Source organism: Neltuma alba, unplaced genomic scaffold (genome assembly GCF_004799145.2).
Source record: "Neltuma alba isolate B1F8T4 unplaced genomic scaffold, ASM479914v2 tig00010370_pilon, whole genome shotgun sequence".
NCBI lineage: Eukaryota > Viridiplantae > Streptophyta > Magnoliopsida > Fabales > Fabaceae > Neltuma > Neltuma alba.
The window spans coordinates 282,231-294,507 of record NW_021635275.1 but is presented as its reverse complement, the minus strand read 5'-3'; the positions used below and the strand labels follow the sequence as shown (position 1 = coordinate 294,507).

The 12,277-nt window shown below is 33.4% G+C and overlaps 2 protein-coding genes across 4 annotated transcripts; both read right to left on the bottom strand.

Moving 5' to 3' along the window:
- Window positions 1–6,753, bottom strand: LOC114756027 (endoplasmic reticulum-Golgi intermediate compartment protein 3). Of its 3 annotated transcripts, none has more exons than XM_028944933.1 (13): window positions 6,413–6,753; window positions 5,403–5,476; window positions 5,075–5,158; window positions 4,798–4,878; window positions 4,256–4,336; window positions 3,826–3,918; window positions 3,259–3,435; window positions 3,063–3,130; window positions 2,594–2,645; window positions 2,123–2,176; window positions 1,954–2,037; window positions 1,136–1,202; window positions 1–394 (listed from the first exon to the last, which is right to left on the bottom strand). In XM_028944933.1, exons 1-13 carry the CDS (start codon window positions 6,564–6,566, stop codon window positions 303–305), a joined length of 1,161 nt encoding a protein of 386 aa, XP_028800766.1. In that variant the 5' UTR covers window positions 6,567–6,753; the 3' UTR covers window positions 1–302. The 3 variants fall into 3 exon arrangements, with proteins under 3 accessions (XP_028800766.1, XP_028800768.1, XP_028800767.1); XM_028944935.1 differs by lacking the exon at window positions 6,413–6,753 and adding an exon at window positions 5,844–5,851 and having other exon boundaries at window positions 5,403–5,424; XM_028944934.1 differs by lacking the exon at window positions 6,413–6,753 and adding an exon at window positions 5,844–5,850 and having other exon boundaries at window positions 5,403–5,437.
- Window positions 6,754–9,913: 3,160 nt separating this feature from the next.
- LOC114756054 (NDR1/HIN1-like protein 13) lies at window positions 9,914–10,834 on the bottom strand. The gene has a single exon (XM_028944967.1). The coding sequence runs from the start codon at window positions 10,832–10,834 to the stop codon at window positions 9,914–9,916; it is 921 nt and encodes a 306-aa protein (XP_028800800.1).
- Window positions 10,835–12,277: the final 1,443 nt, after the last annotated feature.

Below are 12,277 nucleotides of genomic sequence, written 5' to 3'. Positions count from 1 at the left end.
TTTTAAGCATTGAAAAATATCTGAACACTTTGATTCAAGCTTCTGTACTAGAATCCATAGTTCCATACATAAAACCTACAGGTTACAGAAATGTAAAGGAAACTGACTACAACAAATGGAAAACGTGAAAAATCCAGAAATCCATAAAAAAAATAAGCAAATCTTTCCACAAGATCACAAAATTTTGGTACTTTTACATGATCACATTTTGATCAGCATACACTGCACCAAACAACCAAGTGCATCATCACATGCAGATTCAATCTAGACATTTAGAGCATAAGGGTTAATTGGTGCCCACATCACCCATACTTTCCAATCTCCATCTTCTTTTTTAAACTTCTCTTACCATAATATACGAATGAATCTACTATTCCAGCAACAGTGAATATACCTGTGCAGAAAGACAGAAATTCATTGGTAATCAATTGCATCATTATGAGGAATATAGTGGTAGTAGTGTACATATCCATACTTCCACATGCATAAAACCAAAGACTATGTGAATAGTTCGCTATCATTACAAATGCCCTCACATGAAATCTCAAAACTCGAGAGTAGATGACATTGATAAGAATCGAACTCCTAATCATTTGGTCATGGAAGCGGCGTTTATCATTCCAATAGCTAGTACAACATGCTAATCAAACATGTGCACAGACTATGCAAGTTTTCCAACAGAAATTTAGTTAGTCAGTTAAGTTACCGGCACATTCTAATGAAGAAGCAGACATAAGTGAAAGCAAAGAGAAAAGTGATCAGTTTTCAGGCCACATATTATTGTACTCTCATTTGGTTTGTGAGATGGAATGGAATGGAAAAGAAAATGAAATGAAAAAATAAATAAAAAAATAAAAAAAAAACATTTTAAGCATATAATATCAATTAATAATAAAAATACTTGTTATCAAGTAGTAATTAGACGGATATAATAATTTCCCATCTTGATTGTTGGGCAGTGGAAAGGGTTCCTTTTCATTGGTGCTAAGCAAATGGGTAGTTGTAGTCTAATTATAGCAGCCATGATTTTTACGATCTTCACTCGAATAGAATCATATTATATGTGATTCCTAAGAAAATGTTAACTTATTTTTAGACATGACAAAAACAGAAAAAAGAAAGGGGGAGGAGCTACCTCCAACGATGGCACAAATGTTGGTAAGGAAGTGAAGAAATGGAACGTGTTCCTCCTTAAAGTTGACCTGCAACATAAAATCATGCGCTGTTACAAATTACCAAATGCGCAACCATTTTTCTATGGTTTCAAATAAACTAAATTCTTTTGTTCAACAACTTTTCCAGTTCCTCAACATGATAGAAGAAATTGTACAGAGATCTCAATTGACCCAGAAGTTTGTATTGTATACGGCAGAATAAATTTTAAGGGAAATGAAATGATGCTATCAAAATAACAACAGTTATAGATGTTTTAGTTGCGCCATGCAGAAGAGCTAGGCTTCAAATTCATACTTGAGATTAAGGGCACGAAATGCTATTAACAAAGAGACATTTGCTTACCAACAACAAAACCCTGCGTTTTTCTTGCCATTTAAAATTTAAACAGAGAGTTTTCCAAGTAGGGTTGTCTTGATAGAAGTTTTGGAGTCAGCTGCTTGTGGTTTTTTTTCCTCGGCGGTACAAGCTGATTGCGTGTTGTTTTTTAAGCGCTTATATGCAGGGAATAATTTTCAGCTTAGAAAGTTCTACTAGAAACAAAAAATTTTCCAGCTAACATACATTGTTACAGGTCGACCAAATTCATCTAAAGATGAAAACGGAGTTCATTACAGGAAAACTAAACAGGGGGCATATAAAATTAATCATTAATGTAAATTTTATGACCACACAATTCAGCACAATTGGGAAGTACATTGATAGACAGAGTTAACAGTAAGTTAAGGGAAAATCTAAAAGCATTTCACTCAATTGGCTAGTCAGATTTAACAGTTTTACCTTGATAGGATTTATGTCATAAAAGAAAAAGACTCCAGGAATTGCACCAAACTCTGAACTCTTGAAATGCTCTGTCACAGAATACTGTGCAACAACACAAAACATGCCAATTAGGCATTATCTAAACAGCACCATGGAATAATAGCATTTTATTCTTAATTTGTAATACCTGATTTGAATAGGTAACGCGGCCCCACAGATTTGTGTAAACTGTAGGGACCACCTGCAAGCGTACACATAAATACAAGCACACGTGAAACTCAGTACAAAAATGAATCAACAAGATATGTTTAAATTTAAATACAAACAGTTTCTCGTTTTCAAAAGGAAGATGAACATATCTCTACCATTTAATGCAATAGTTATAGGTAAGAATTAAATATGTTTCTTCTAGTGAGCAAGAAAGGTTAATAACAAAATAGAAATAGTTTAATGTGTCTGCTTAGACACATAAATAGGATTCATAACAAAGATGGTTCAGATTTTTTATAACATTAAAAAAAAAGGTTGAATTTGGTGTATACTAACATCATTATTTAGGAGATTTTTTTTTTTTGGTGGCCAAACATTGAGCATATAGTTGACACTCAAAAGACTGCAGAAAATATTTAACGAGAAATTATCCGAAGATACTACTAACCTTGATGAAATACTGGTACATACCATGGTGTGGTCCTTGCACCCACTGTACCCTGTAAAGGATTGAAAAGAAGAAATGAAGGGGATCTTAAATGGTTTGGAAAAGAAAATTATAGATGAATAATTCTCAATCATAACAGTATTCCACACACACACTCGTATTTTACTCGTAAATAAATTTGCACACAGAGACAAACTACATCTTTTAAATTTCAAAGAAAAAATTATCTTAGCAAGATAAATATAAAATCCACATGTAAAACATGCCTACATAAATTATCTCTTGCAGAACCGCAAGAGATTTCTAAATCATTTGTACCTAGTCAATCCAACTTCCGGTTATATTAAAATGAAAATTGCACAACATCAGGTCAACATTTTAAAAGAAAACTGGATATGAATTTTTGAAGTCAAATTACTTTAAAACCATCCTTGTCAGTTGAAAATAAAGACAGAAGAAGAAGAATTACCCGTCAAGAGGATTTACCAATCCAGGGAAGTGATCACCAAAACTTAACTTGTTGATTCGATGGCTGATCTGCAATATGCATCAGATTTTGCAAATCAATTTTGAAATACATGTAGCAAGCATTGAAAAATCAACAATTCCACAGCAAAACATTACAAGGTCATGGCAATAGATATTAGAGGTTCACTGAGTCTTACATTATGATTATCCTGAAAAGCAATCAGATCAGCCAGAAAGATAGTCGCCTGATGAATGCTTTTCCCAGTGGCAAAATGAAAATTTCCAGCCACCTTATTAACCTCGAGGGATCCATGGATATTGCATCCTTCACCTTCTTCATCTTTTACCCTCTGTATATAACCTTCTCTTCTACACTGAAAGCAAATTGTCAGGATCATAAAGTATGAGCTGACACAGATTTCATATTATAATCAAAAAACATATGTGAGCACATGACCAGAGAAATCATATATCAAGGGTAGATTTTGAAGAAAACCTCAACACTTGTTAATATGTAAATGAGCACTACTAGCAGTAGCAGAAATCATGTATAAACCATGACATTAAAGTAGGTCACCATTTGTGACCATGCGAAGAATATAATAAAGTTTATGTCAGCAACTAGCAGACTGTTCTTTATTTTTGCAAATGACTTCAACAAAAACACATATGACATAATGTTTACAACCTTATAAATGCGTCATTTGAATTCACAGAAAATTTCAGTATAGGTAGCTTGAAAGAACAAAGGTACCACTGCCAACCTGGTCAATCAAATCCATATTTGATACTGCCCAACCCTTTTTCTTGTATGCATCACGCACTTCTTCACAAGAATTACAACAATGGTCATCTGACTGCACGAGAGGGCAGAGAGACAATGTAATAGGTTAAAAAACAATTGCAAACTAAGTTTTTATGATATTAAAAGTGTTCAAGTAGACTGATAAAGTTCAGCAAATGCACTGGACTACTAAAAGGGCTGAAAGCATAGCAGCAATCAGTTCTAACATGGGCATAGACTTTGCATCCTGCACTGATTATTTTATCTATAAAAGGTGACAGCCTTCAAAAATCCACACACTACACAACTTTTTTATAGTCCAATCTGAGAACCAAAGCAAAATATCTTACTGAAGTTTCAGATCGAAAAGAAAACCAAGGGCAAATTTATCATCAAATGATCACACATACTTCTTCTGCGCCATAGCATGAACCACAGTACTTTTCATTGTGTTCAAGTCTGCGACCATCTCTCTGTAAAGGCTTCTCAATCTGCATAATCAAAGAAATCAAGAAGAAGGGGACCAGATAATATCAAATAAGAATGTCCTGAGCCAAAAAACAGAGATCAGAAAAAACATATCTGTGCTATGAAAATCAAGTGACCCACAGGGTTCTTGCATATTATGATTGTAATGGTGGCAAAGTCAACTGTAAGTATCAATAAGCTAAAATGGTAATATTTTATTCAATTAAAGCCCATTGAAAGCATCGCAAAATATGACACAAAACTACTCGATACAAAATAACATTTTCATCACAGTAAGTCACTCCATGTCATTCTTCAAATGTGAATTAAAGTTGATGATAAAGAACAGAGGATTCAAACTGTAACTGAAGAGTAAAATATAAACATTTCAAACTATGATGACAAAGTTGAGCATGATGTTCGTAGTTGATACAAATCATGCTATATTTAAGAAGTAGAGAAGTATTGGAGTATTTCGGCCAACCTTTGGTGCTCCAATTCCATCTTGCTTGGCTTCTATTATATTACCATTGGCATCAATTCTTTTCTTGACTATATTATGTCTCTGAAAATAGAAACCGTGCACTATAAGTAATCAATCAGAAACAGTAGCATCAATATGGGACTGAGGGAAAGAGAAAATAATTAGAATGCAGTTAAACATAATGTCAAGTACTTGGGTGACATCATCCCCTACTGTTGTAATTAACACAACTACGCCATGTAATTAATTGATAAACGCCATATTATGCAGTACGTACTATATCAAGATGCTGCTCCCCACTAATATCCATTGCATCTAAACTCAGTATCGAACATCGAACAGCAGGAAAAGTGACATCAAACTGCACTTCCAAGCACAATGGTGAGAAAAACAATCACAGGCTATAATATGATTTGTAGAAAAATTTACAGAACAAGGATATCTATGGAATTCTCTCAATGAATACATCACCAAAGTCAGCAAATTAACACAAACAGATAACTTCTTGTCTACAACCCATGAATCAACACATAGTCCATAACATTGGACTTGGAACATGAGGAATTACATTAAAGTAATAACAGAACTATAAATTCAAGAATTACATTGATGTGTAATTTTTCCCCTCTTGACGTATCCACTAGAAGTTTAGTCTCAGTAACTGTATAGAGGTAAGAACCTGCAACAGCAATCAATGGCTTACGTCAACAGAATCTCATGGCAAATCTTTAGTCACATCACCTATATTAGTAGCAAAAGAAATGGCCTCAATAAACTATTTAAACGTCAGACCAGACTTCATCTATTCTATCAATTGTTAAACCTGGAGTGGTACATACATAGCCATAATAGTTAACCGCAAAAAAATAGGCTCAACAGCTTTAATTACAGTTACAGCATCAGAAGTGAAGCTGATGAGCCTAGTAACTCGAAACATTTCATATATCAAGGGCCAGCATTAGGAAATTTTCCATCCAACATATAAAGATAAATGCAAATATAGCTCAAAGCCATCTTTATGATTTTCTACACTTTTCTTGAATAACCTTTTTTTTCTTCAGAAGACATAATTTATACATTGGTTGTGAAACTGGGCACTCAACAATTAAGTGAAATATGGCAACGAACCCACTCTCCTAACTAAATAGAGCTAAAGCACAAATTTGAAAGGACGCCGTTATTACAAAATCATAAGCGCCTGATTTGTATAACCAGCTAGCGGAGATATATCGTTATACACGCATTGACAAGGTAGCATCACCAATTAAATTTCTGCGATGTGATTGCCGGAAAGGAGACGGGGCGGGGAGGCAAAAACAAGATGGGGACAAAGGAGGTAAATTCCGTTCCAACTTCTAAAAGATCATTCTTTTGTTAGTTCCCTCCTCGCTGAAAATTTATATTTCAAATTGATGCAGCCAAAAGGCCACGCAAAAGAGATGAACTGAGACGATTTCCTTAGGATCCCAACCGTAGATATTGGCCCTTCATTTTCTTTTACATTTTAGGGCGTCGCAATCAGGTGATCAAACGCATTAACCTTCTGAAAACAATCAAAAAAATAAAAAAAAAAAATAAAGAAGAAGAAAAGGAAGGGGGAATCGGAGGTCCATACTTAGCTCAGAGAAGAACAAAAAGAGGATAACCGCGGCGGAAACGACGGTGATAACACCTCCGGATAGAGTGCGGCTATAAAAATCTTCGTTGATTTTCGGGTAAGCGTCCAAATTGCGGAGCTTGTGGAGGAATTTATCCATGGCGGGCGCCATAATCGCAGAGAACCCCCACCCACAAGCGCCGAGCTTGGTGGGAAACGAAGACAAAGCTTCAATCAATCAAAACGGGTCGAAATGGAGTCAAAGAGGTTGCCAGGAGATGAATCAAAGACCCGACGACGTTGGCCTGCGAAATGCGCAGACTTGTCCGTTCGGGAAGGGATTGGTTCGTTCGTTGAAGAACGAACGGAGAGCCGGCCCCTCCAATTCAATGATTCATGGTCAAAATAGTCAAACAAAGCGTGTAAATAGCTTTTTTTTTTATTAATTTCATTTTTCCAGTTGTGCCACGGTATTTTTGGGCTATTGTCTTTGGTGGAAGATAAAAATTTATTGGCGAAAAAATTATCCATAAATAATTAAATATCCGTTTAGAAAATTAATTACTCACTGATTTTTGAATTCAGCCTTAGAAGTTTTAGCTGATTTTTCAATTTTGTTTTAACGTTTTGTCCAAATACAGTATAAGAAGGGAAAAGACAAGACGGAATTGTATACTATTTCTTCTTCGCCGCCCTTAATTTTTTTTTTCAAAAAAATTGTTTATATCTTTATGAAAAGGAATATTACCCTACCAGAGTGCTCGACTTTTTTTTTGCCATTATTATAAAATATAGAAAAATAATTATCAACTTTATAGTGATTAAAATCTAACGTCTATTTTTTTATTGAAATAGAATTTTGTATTCTCGACCAGCTGAGTATTTTATGTATTGTTAAAAGCCTGTAAAAATTTCATAAAAATGAAGTCTGAAAAACTAATATTTATTAATTGTATTTATGTATGAGAGAGTTCCATTCATGAGAGATTGAGCATTCAAATTAAATATGTCTGGTGTCGACAAAACACAGTTAAGAGAATGGACTAAATGGGTTAGAGTTCGCGAAAAAAACATTAAAGTAATCAAATTGATTGACCTGAGTTTCTATATTTTCTTGAAAATAACAAGTAATAATATAACAAAATTTTCCTGATTCTTTTCTGTTTTTGCCGAAATTTCCTGAATCAAAATATAGTTGAAGTGACTGTTTTTTTTTTGGCCAGTGATTTATTTTAGCTGTAGGAGAGAATACTTTGAATATGGAAGCTAATTAAAATCACTTTTATTACCGTCTTTTCACAAATAGCTTTTGGGGGAAAAAAGAAGTAGTTTGCATGTAGCGGGCTCGTCCTTGTGTTGGGAGAGCAAGGAATTCAATATAACAAATAGTCTTATGGATATGTTTCTTTCGGGAAAAAAAAATTAAATTAAGTGTTTTTTAGTATAAAAAAATTTAGATGAATTGGGTCCCAAAAACTCACTAGAATCAGGACACGCCTTCAGACTCAGAGAGCGCTTATAAAAGTATTTACAGATCGCCCACCAACGTAGTCCTCATGTCGGTAGCGGGATTCGAACTCACAACCTTGTGGATTATGAATCGACTCCTTATCAACTGGACCAACTCTTATTAACTAGAAAGTGTGTTATCCATAAAAGAGACCTTCTTCAGTTTCTTCTTCGGTGTATTTGCCATTTCGGGTAAGCTCTCCAGCATTGCTTCATCAAGGTTCTCGACATTTTTTTATTTTTTATTTTTTGTGTCTGATAAGCCAAATTTGTCTTTTTAGCGAGCCAATGTTGTGACCCCTTTTAATAGCTTGAAAGCTATAAAGATCGTGGGTCACCAGTGTGAAATGGCAGTCCACAGTAGCGTTCTCTTATGTCCCTATTCTTTTGATTTTGTTGAGTAATATCTACTCTTGGTTTTTGGGACTTCAAAAAACTGTCTTTTTTGATGGTGTTGCAACTGGGAGAAGATAGTACTCAAACTTAGGCTGGTCTTTGGATAGCTAATCTGGTTTTGTTTTGTTAGTAGTTGCTTTGTATGTTCTTTACAACTTTTAGATGTTTTGGGCCTACCTTCTCCTTTAGTTTATTTGGGATTTGCTTAAATTGACTGAATGTGATTGTTTTGCTCATTTTGAATTAAATTGCCTTTTTATCTTTGACAAAAAAATTGTATTTTTACCCCAAAAAAAAAATTCATCAACCTAATTAACAAGAAAGGTTTGTATATTTTTCTGGTAAAAAAATAGACAGGTTTGTACATTTTATTTACCTAACTAGTTAAACCTATAATTTGTTATTGGAGAAAATTGCAACAGCAGTTTTATCTCGCATCCAATGGACCCGTCTCCTTTATTGAATGGTTGTTTGCTTGATTTTCAAGAACAATCTTGTTTAGATAATTTAATTTGTTCCATTGATGCATATTGTGTTGATACTGCATGATTACAATATGTGTGTATAACTCAAGATTTAAAGGCATTAAGTTTATGAATTTTTTTTTTTTTTACTTATATACCTCTCATTTAACCTGATTTTATCTGATATGAAACTTTTTGTTTGATCAAATCATTCTTTCCTCTTTTGGCAAAAAAAAAATCTCTCAAATATTACTATTTATGAAATGGACTCTTATGCTACCTCCGGTCCTTAATATAAGATCTTGTTTGACTTTTATTTTGGTCCTATATATAACACTCACATCCACTTTGTTTCTCATATTTATGTATTTTTTCATAATGTAGTCCTTCTAAGAATAGTTACTCTAACCAATACACTTGATTAGCAAGGATATTTTATAAAAGACAATACATATTTATTACAAATAACTAACTTAACTTCTTTCCTTAATATCCTCAAATTAGTCAACTAGTTCTTATAATTAGAATCGAAAGTAGTACTAATTAATCCTTTGTAAAATGAAATTGAGATAAAAGTCAATTAGTAAAATATGATTTATGTTTGAATAAGCTTTTATATAGAAGTCAGTTTGATAAAAAATTTATTTGGATCATATATATAAAAGCTATGCCATGCATGTATAACATGCTCCTTTTTTTTTTTTTTTTGGTTACCCAGAATATCTTTTCACCTGAACGGTAAGAGACTAATCTCTCAAAATACTATCAGGCACTACAACGGGAACCCTCCCAATAATGTTTTTTTTCCCATACACACCGTCTCAATAATCGAACCTAGAACATGATATTTAAGGTACTCAAATCCATTCCACTTGGACCAGTATTTATTGGTATAATATGCCCTTGTTGGTCAATAATCCTTTTGTACAGACTATATATAGGCCCTGTTTGGTTTGCGGGAAGCATTTTGAAAGAACATATAAAACAATATATGTCTGCAACATCAGGCAAGCCAGAGAGGAAAACAAATAAGGCCAAAAAGAAGAGATGAATAATAATAATTCTGCTAATTTGTTATTGAAATGTATCTACATATGTATATTGCAAAGTTAAAATAAAAAAAAGTTACTCTAATTAATTGTCATCTTCATCAATGTATTGCATTTTTACAATAGTGATGCTCTAAATCCACATTACTTTTCTGTGAAGATGACAGAAAAATACTCACATCACAGGTGATCTTCATCTTCATCTTCCACAACTTCAATTTTCCCACTTTTATTTTCACTGGTAAGCGAATGAACACCACAAGTGGAACTTTCCCATTTGAATATTTATCATCATCACCAGCATTATCATTCTCCTTCATAATAGTTTCTGTTAATACCTCGGACAATGCTTCCCACGAAGAATTGAGCAGCAAGTCAAAAACCCTAGTCTCCTTTTTTCCATTATAAAACTCAGGAGGCGTCCCATGAGCTATCTCTTGCTTGTTATGAGAAAGCGAAGCACTCCCACCTTCCAAATAATAAAACCCTATATGACTATTAGGGTTACTAGCTTCCATGGACAAGTTGTACGTAACTATGCCATTTTCTGGTTTTAGAGAGAGACTGTCCATGATGAAGGTGGGGCTTTTAGGGCTAAGTGAGAGGTAAACTATACAAGCAATAATGATGAGAAGAAGAATAGAAATGATGAAGATGAGGAAGATACGTGACCTGGTGGATGAGAAGCATTTAGATCTGTGACGACGAGAGGTATCATCATCATCATCATCATCATTGTTAGATGGATTTTGGCGATCTGCAGAAGAAGAAGAAATGTTATTATTATGAGGAGGAGGCAAGACTCTACAGTAGACTTGGTCTGCTGGAATCTGGACGATCCTTGAAGCTTGTGATTGAAGCTGCGGTAATGGAGGAGGTGGAGGGGAGGAAGAAGAAGAAGAAGAAGAATTAGAAGTATTGTTGTTCTTGCTGTGATTATGGTTATGGAGAGAGCTTATCTCATGATGAGGAGGGGAGAAGGTTATTTGATGGTGTTGATGCATGATGAGAGAAGAGCTCATGTGGGTGAGAGATCGATCCAGATGGAGAAACTGAGTGGCTAGGGTTACAGGTTTCTGGATTTTGGATTGATGGATGATGGATGATGAGCGAGAAGAAGAAGAGTACGTACACATGTGTGAGAGGGGGGAGAGAGAGAGAGAGTATTACCAGTGGAATTACTAAAGAGAAGGAACTATATTTGGGAGGTTTTACTTGGTATAAAAATTTAAAGAAAACAGACACAATTTCACTAAATTGAAAAAAAAAATCAATATTTATAAAATCAAACTAGTCATCCGGTAATTGTTTAATTTTTGTTAAAAAAATTAAAGAGACAAACACAAATGGCTCAAGATTGTCTCCCTTCCCCGTTCTCTTTCCTTTTCTTCTCATTTTCTAGTCTCATGTTTAACCTGACTTCTCACTTATAGATAAGTGAACTCAGTTTCACTACTCATCATTTTGATAAGTATTTTAAACTCATCAGATGTATATCGTCTATATTTTATTTTGATGGTTCGGATTTAATTGGGAGGTTTTACTTGGTATAAAAATCTAAAGAAAACAGACACAATTTTATTAAATTAAAAAAAAGAAAAGAAAAGAAAAGGTCAATAGTTACAAAGAGGTAGACACAAATGGCTCTAGATTGTTCTCCCTTTCCCATTCTCTTTTTTTGCTTCTTCTCATTTCTTAGTCTCAACAGTTCAACCCGACTTCTCATTTATAGATAAATTTATATGTCACTAGGTTATTGTGTAATGTAATTCGCTAGGTTGTACTATGGTAAAATATAGTATAATTTCTAATTTTAAATATAAGATCTAATTTATAGTGTAATTTCTACAAATTACACTATAAACTAAATATTATATTTAGAATAGAAGGTACTCATCTGGTCCTATTTATAAGGTACTTCCAATATGTTTTACAGTTTACCCAAATCAATAAAAACTTCAAACTGTACTAAATCTTTATTAAAATATAACAACTTTCCAACGCTATCCCTATTTAAGATATACCCCTTTTAAAAAAAAATAACTATCTACGCTACAATAAATGAAGGATAATATAGTACATTCATGATAAAAATTTAATAAAATGACTTATAAATATAACCAAAAAAAAAATTCTCTCTTTACTCTATAAATAGGACCAGAGGAGTAACACTTAACTAATTTGAGTATTATAAAAAATTAAATAATTAGTTATTTATAATAAATATCATATAATTTTCTTAAAATAATTCTATGTGATATTAAATTATATATCGATGACTATTTTATGGGTAACCTAAATTAGTTAAAAAAAATTAAATATAAAAATAAAATTTAAGATTAAAACTAATCCCTGAATAGCTCCAATATTTACAATCATAGGGATAAAATTTAATTTTTATCAATTAAATCTTTAAAGCTATTAATTACATTTGTTTTTGGCCTATAAATGCCCACCATTCATGT

What these genes read in the sequence shown, in the direction of transcription:
- LOC114756027 (XM_028944933.1), bottom strand. Translation starts at nt 6,566, where the DNA reads ATGGCGCCCGCCATGGATAAATTCCTCCACAAGCTCCGCAATTTGGAC. An exon ending in GGGAGCAGCATCTTGATATA is followed by an intron (nt 4,879 to 5,074) that starts GTACGTACTGCA and finishes TTCTATTTTCAG; the next exon opens with AGACATAATATAGTCAAGAA. An exon ending in ATATGGATTTGATTGACCAG is followed by an intron (nt 3,436 to 3,825) that starts GTTGGCAGTGGT and finishes ATTTGCTTTCAG; the next exon opens with TGTAGAAGAGAAGGTTATAT.
- LOC114756054 (XM_028944967.1), bottom strand. Translation starts at nt 10,834, where the DNA reads ATGAGCTCTTCTCTCATCATGCATCAACACCATCAAATAACCTTCTCC.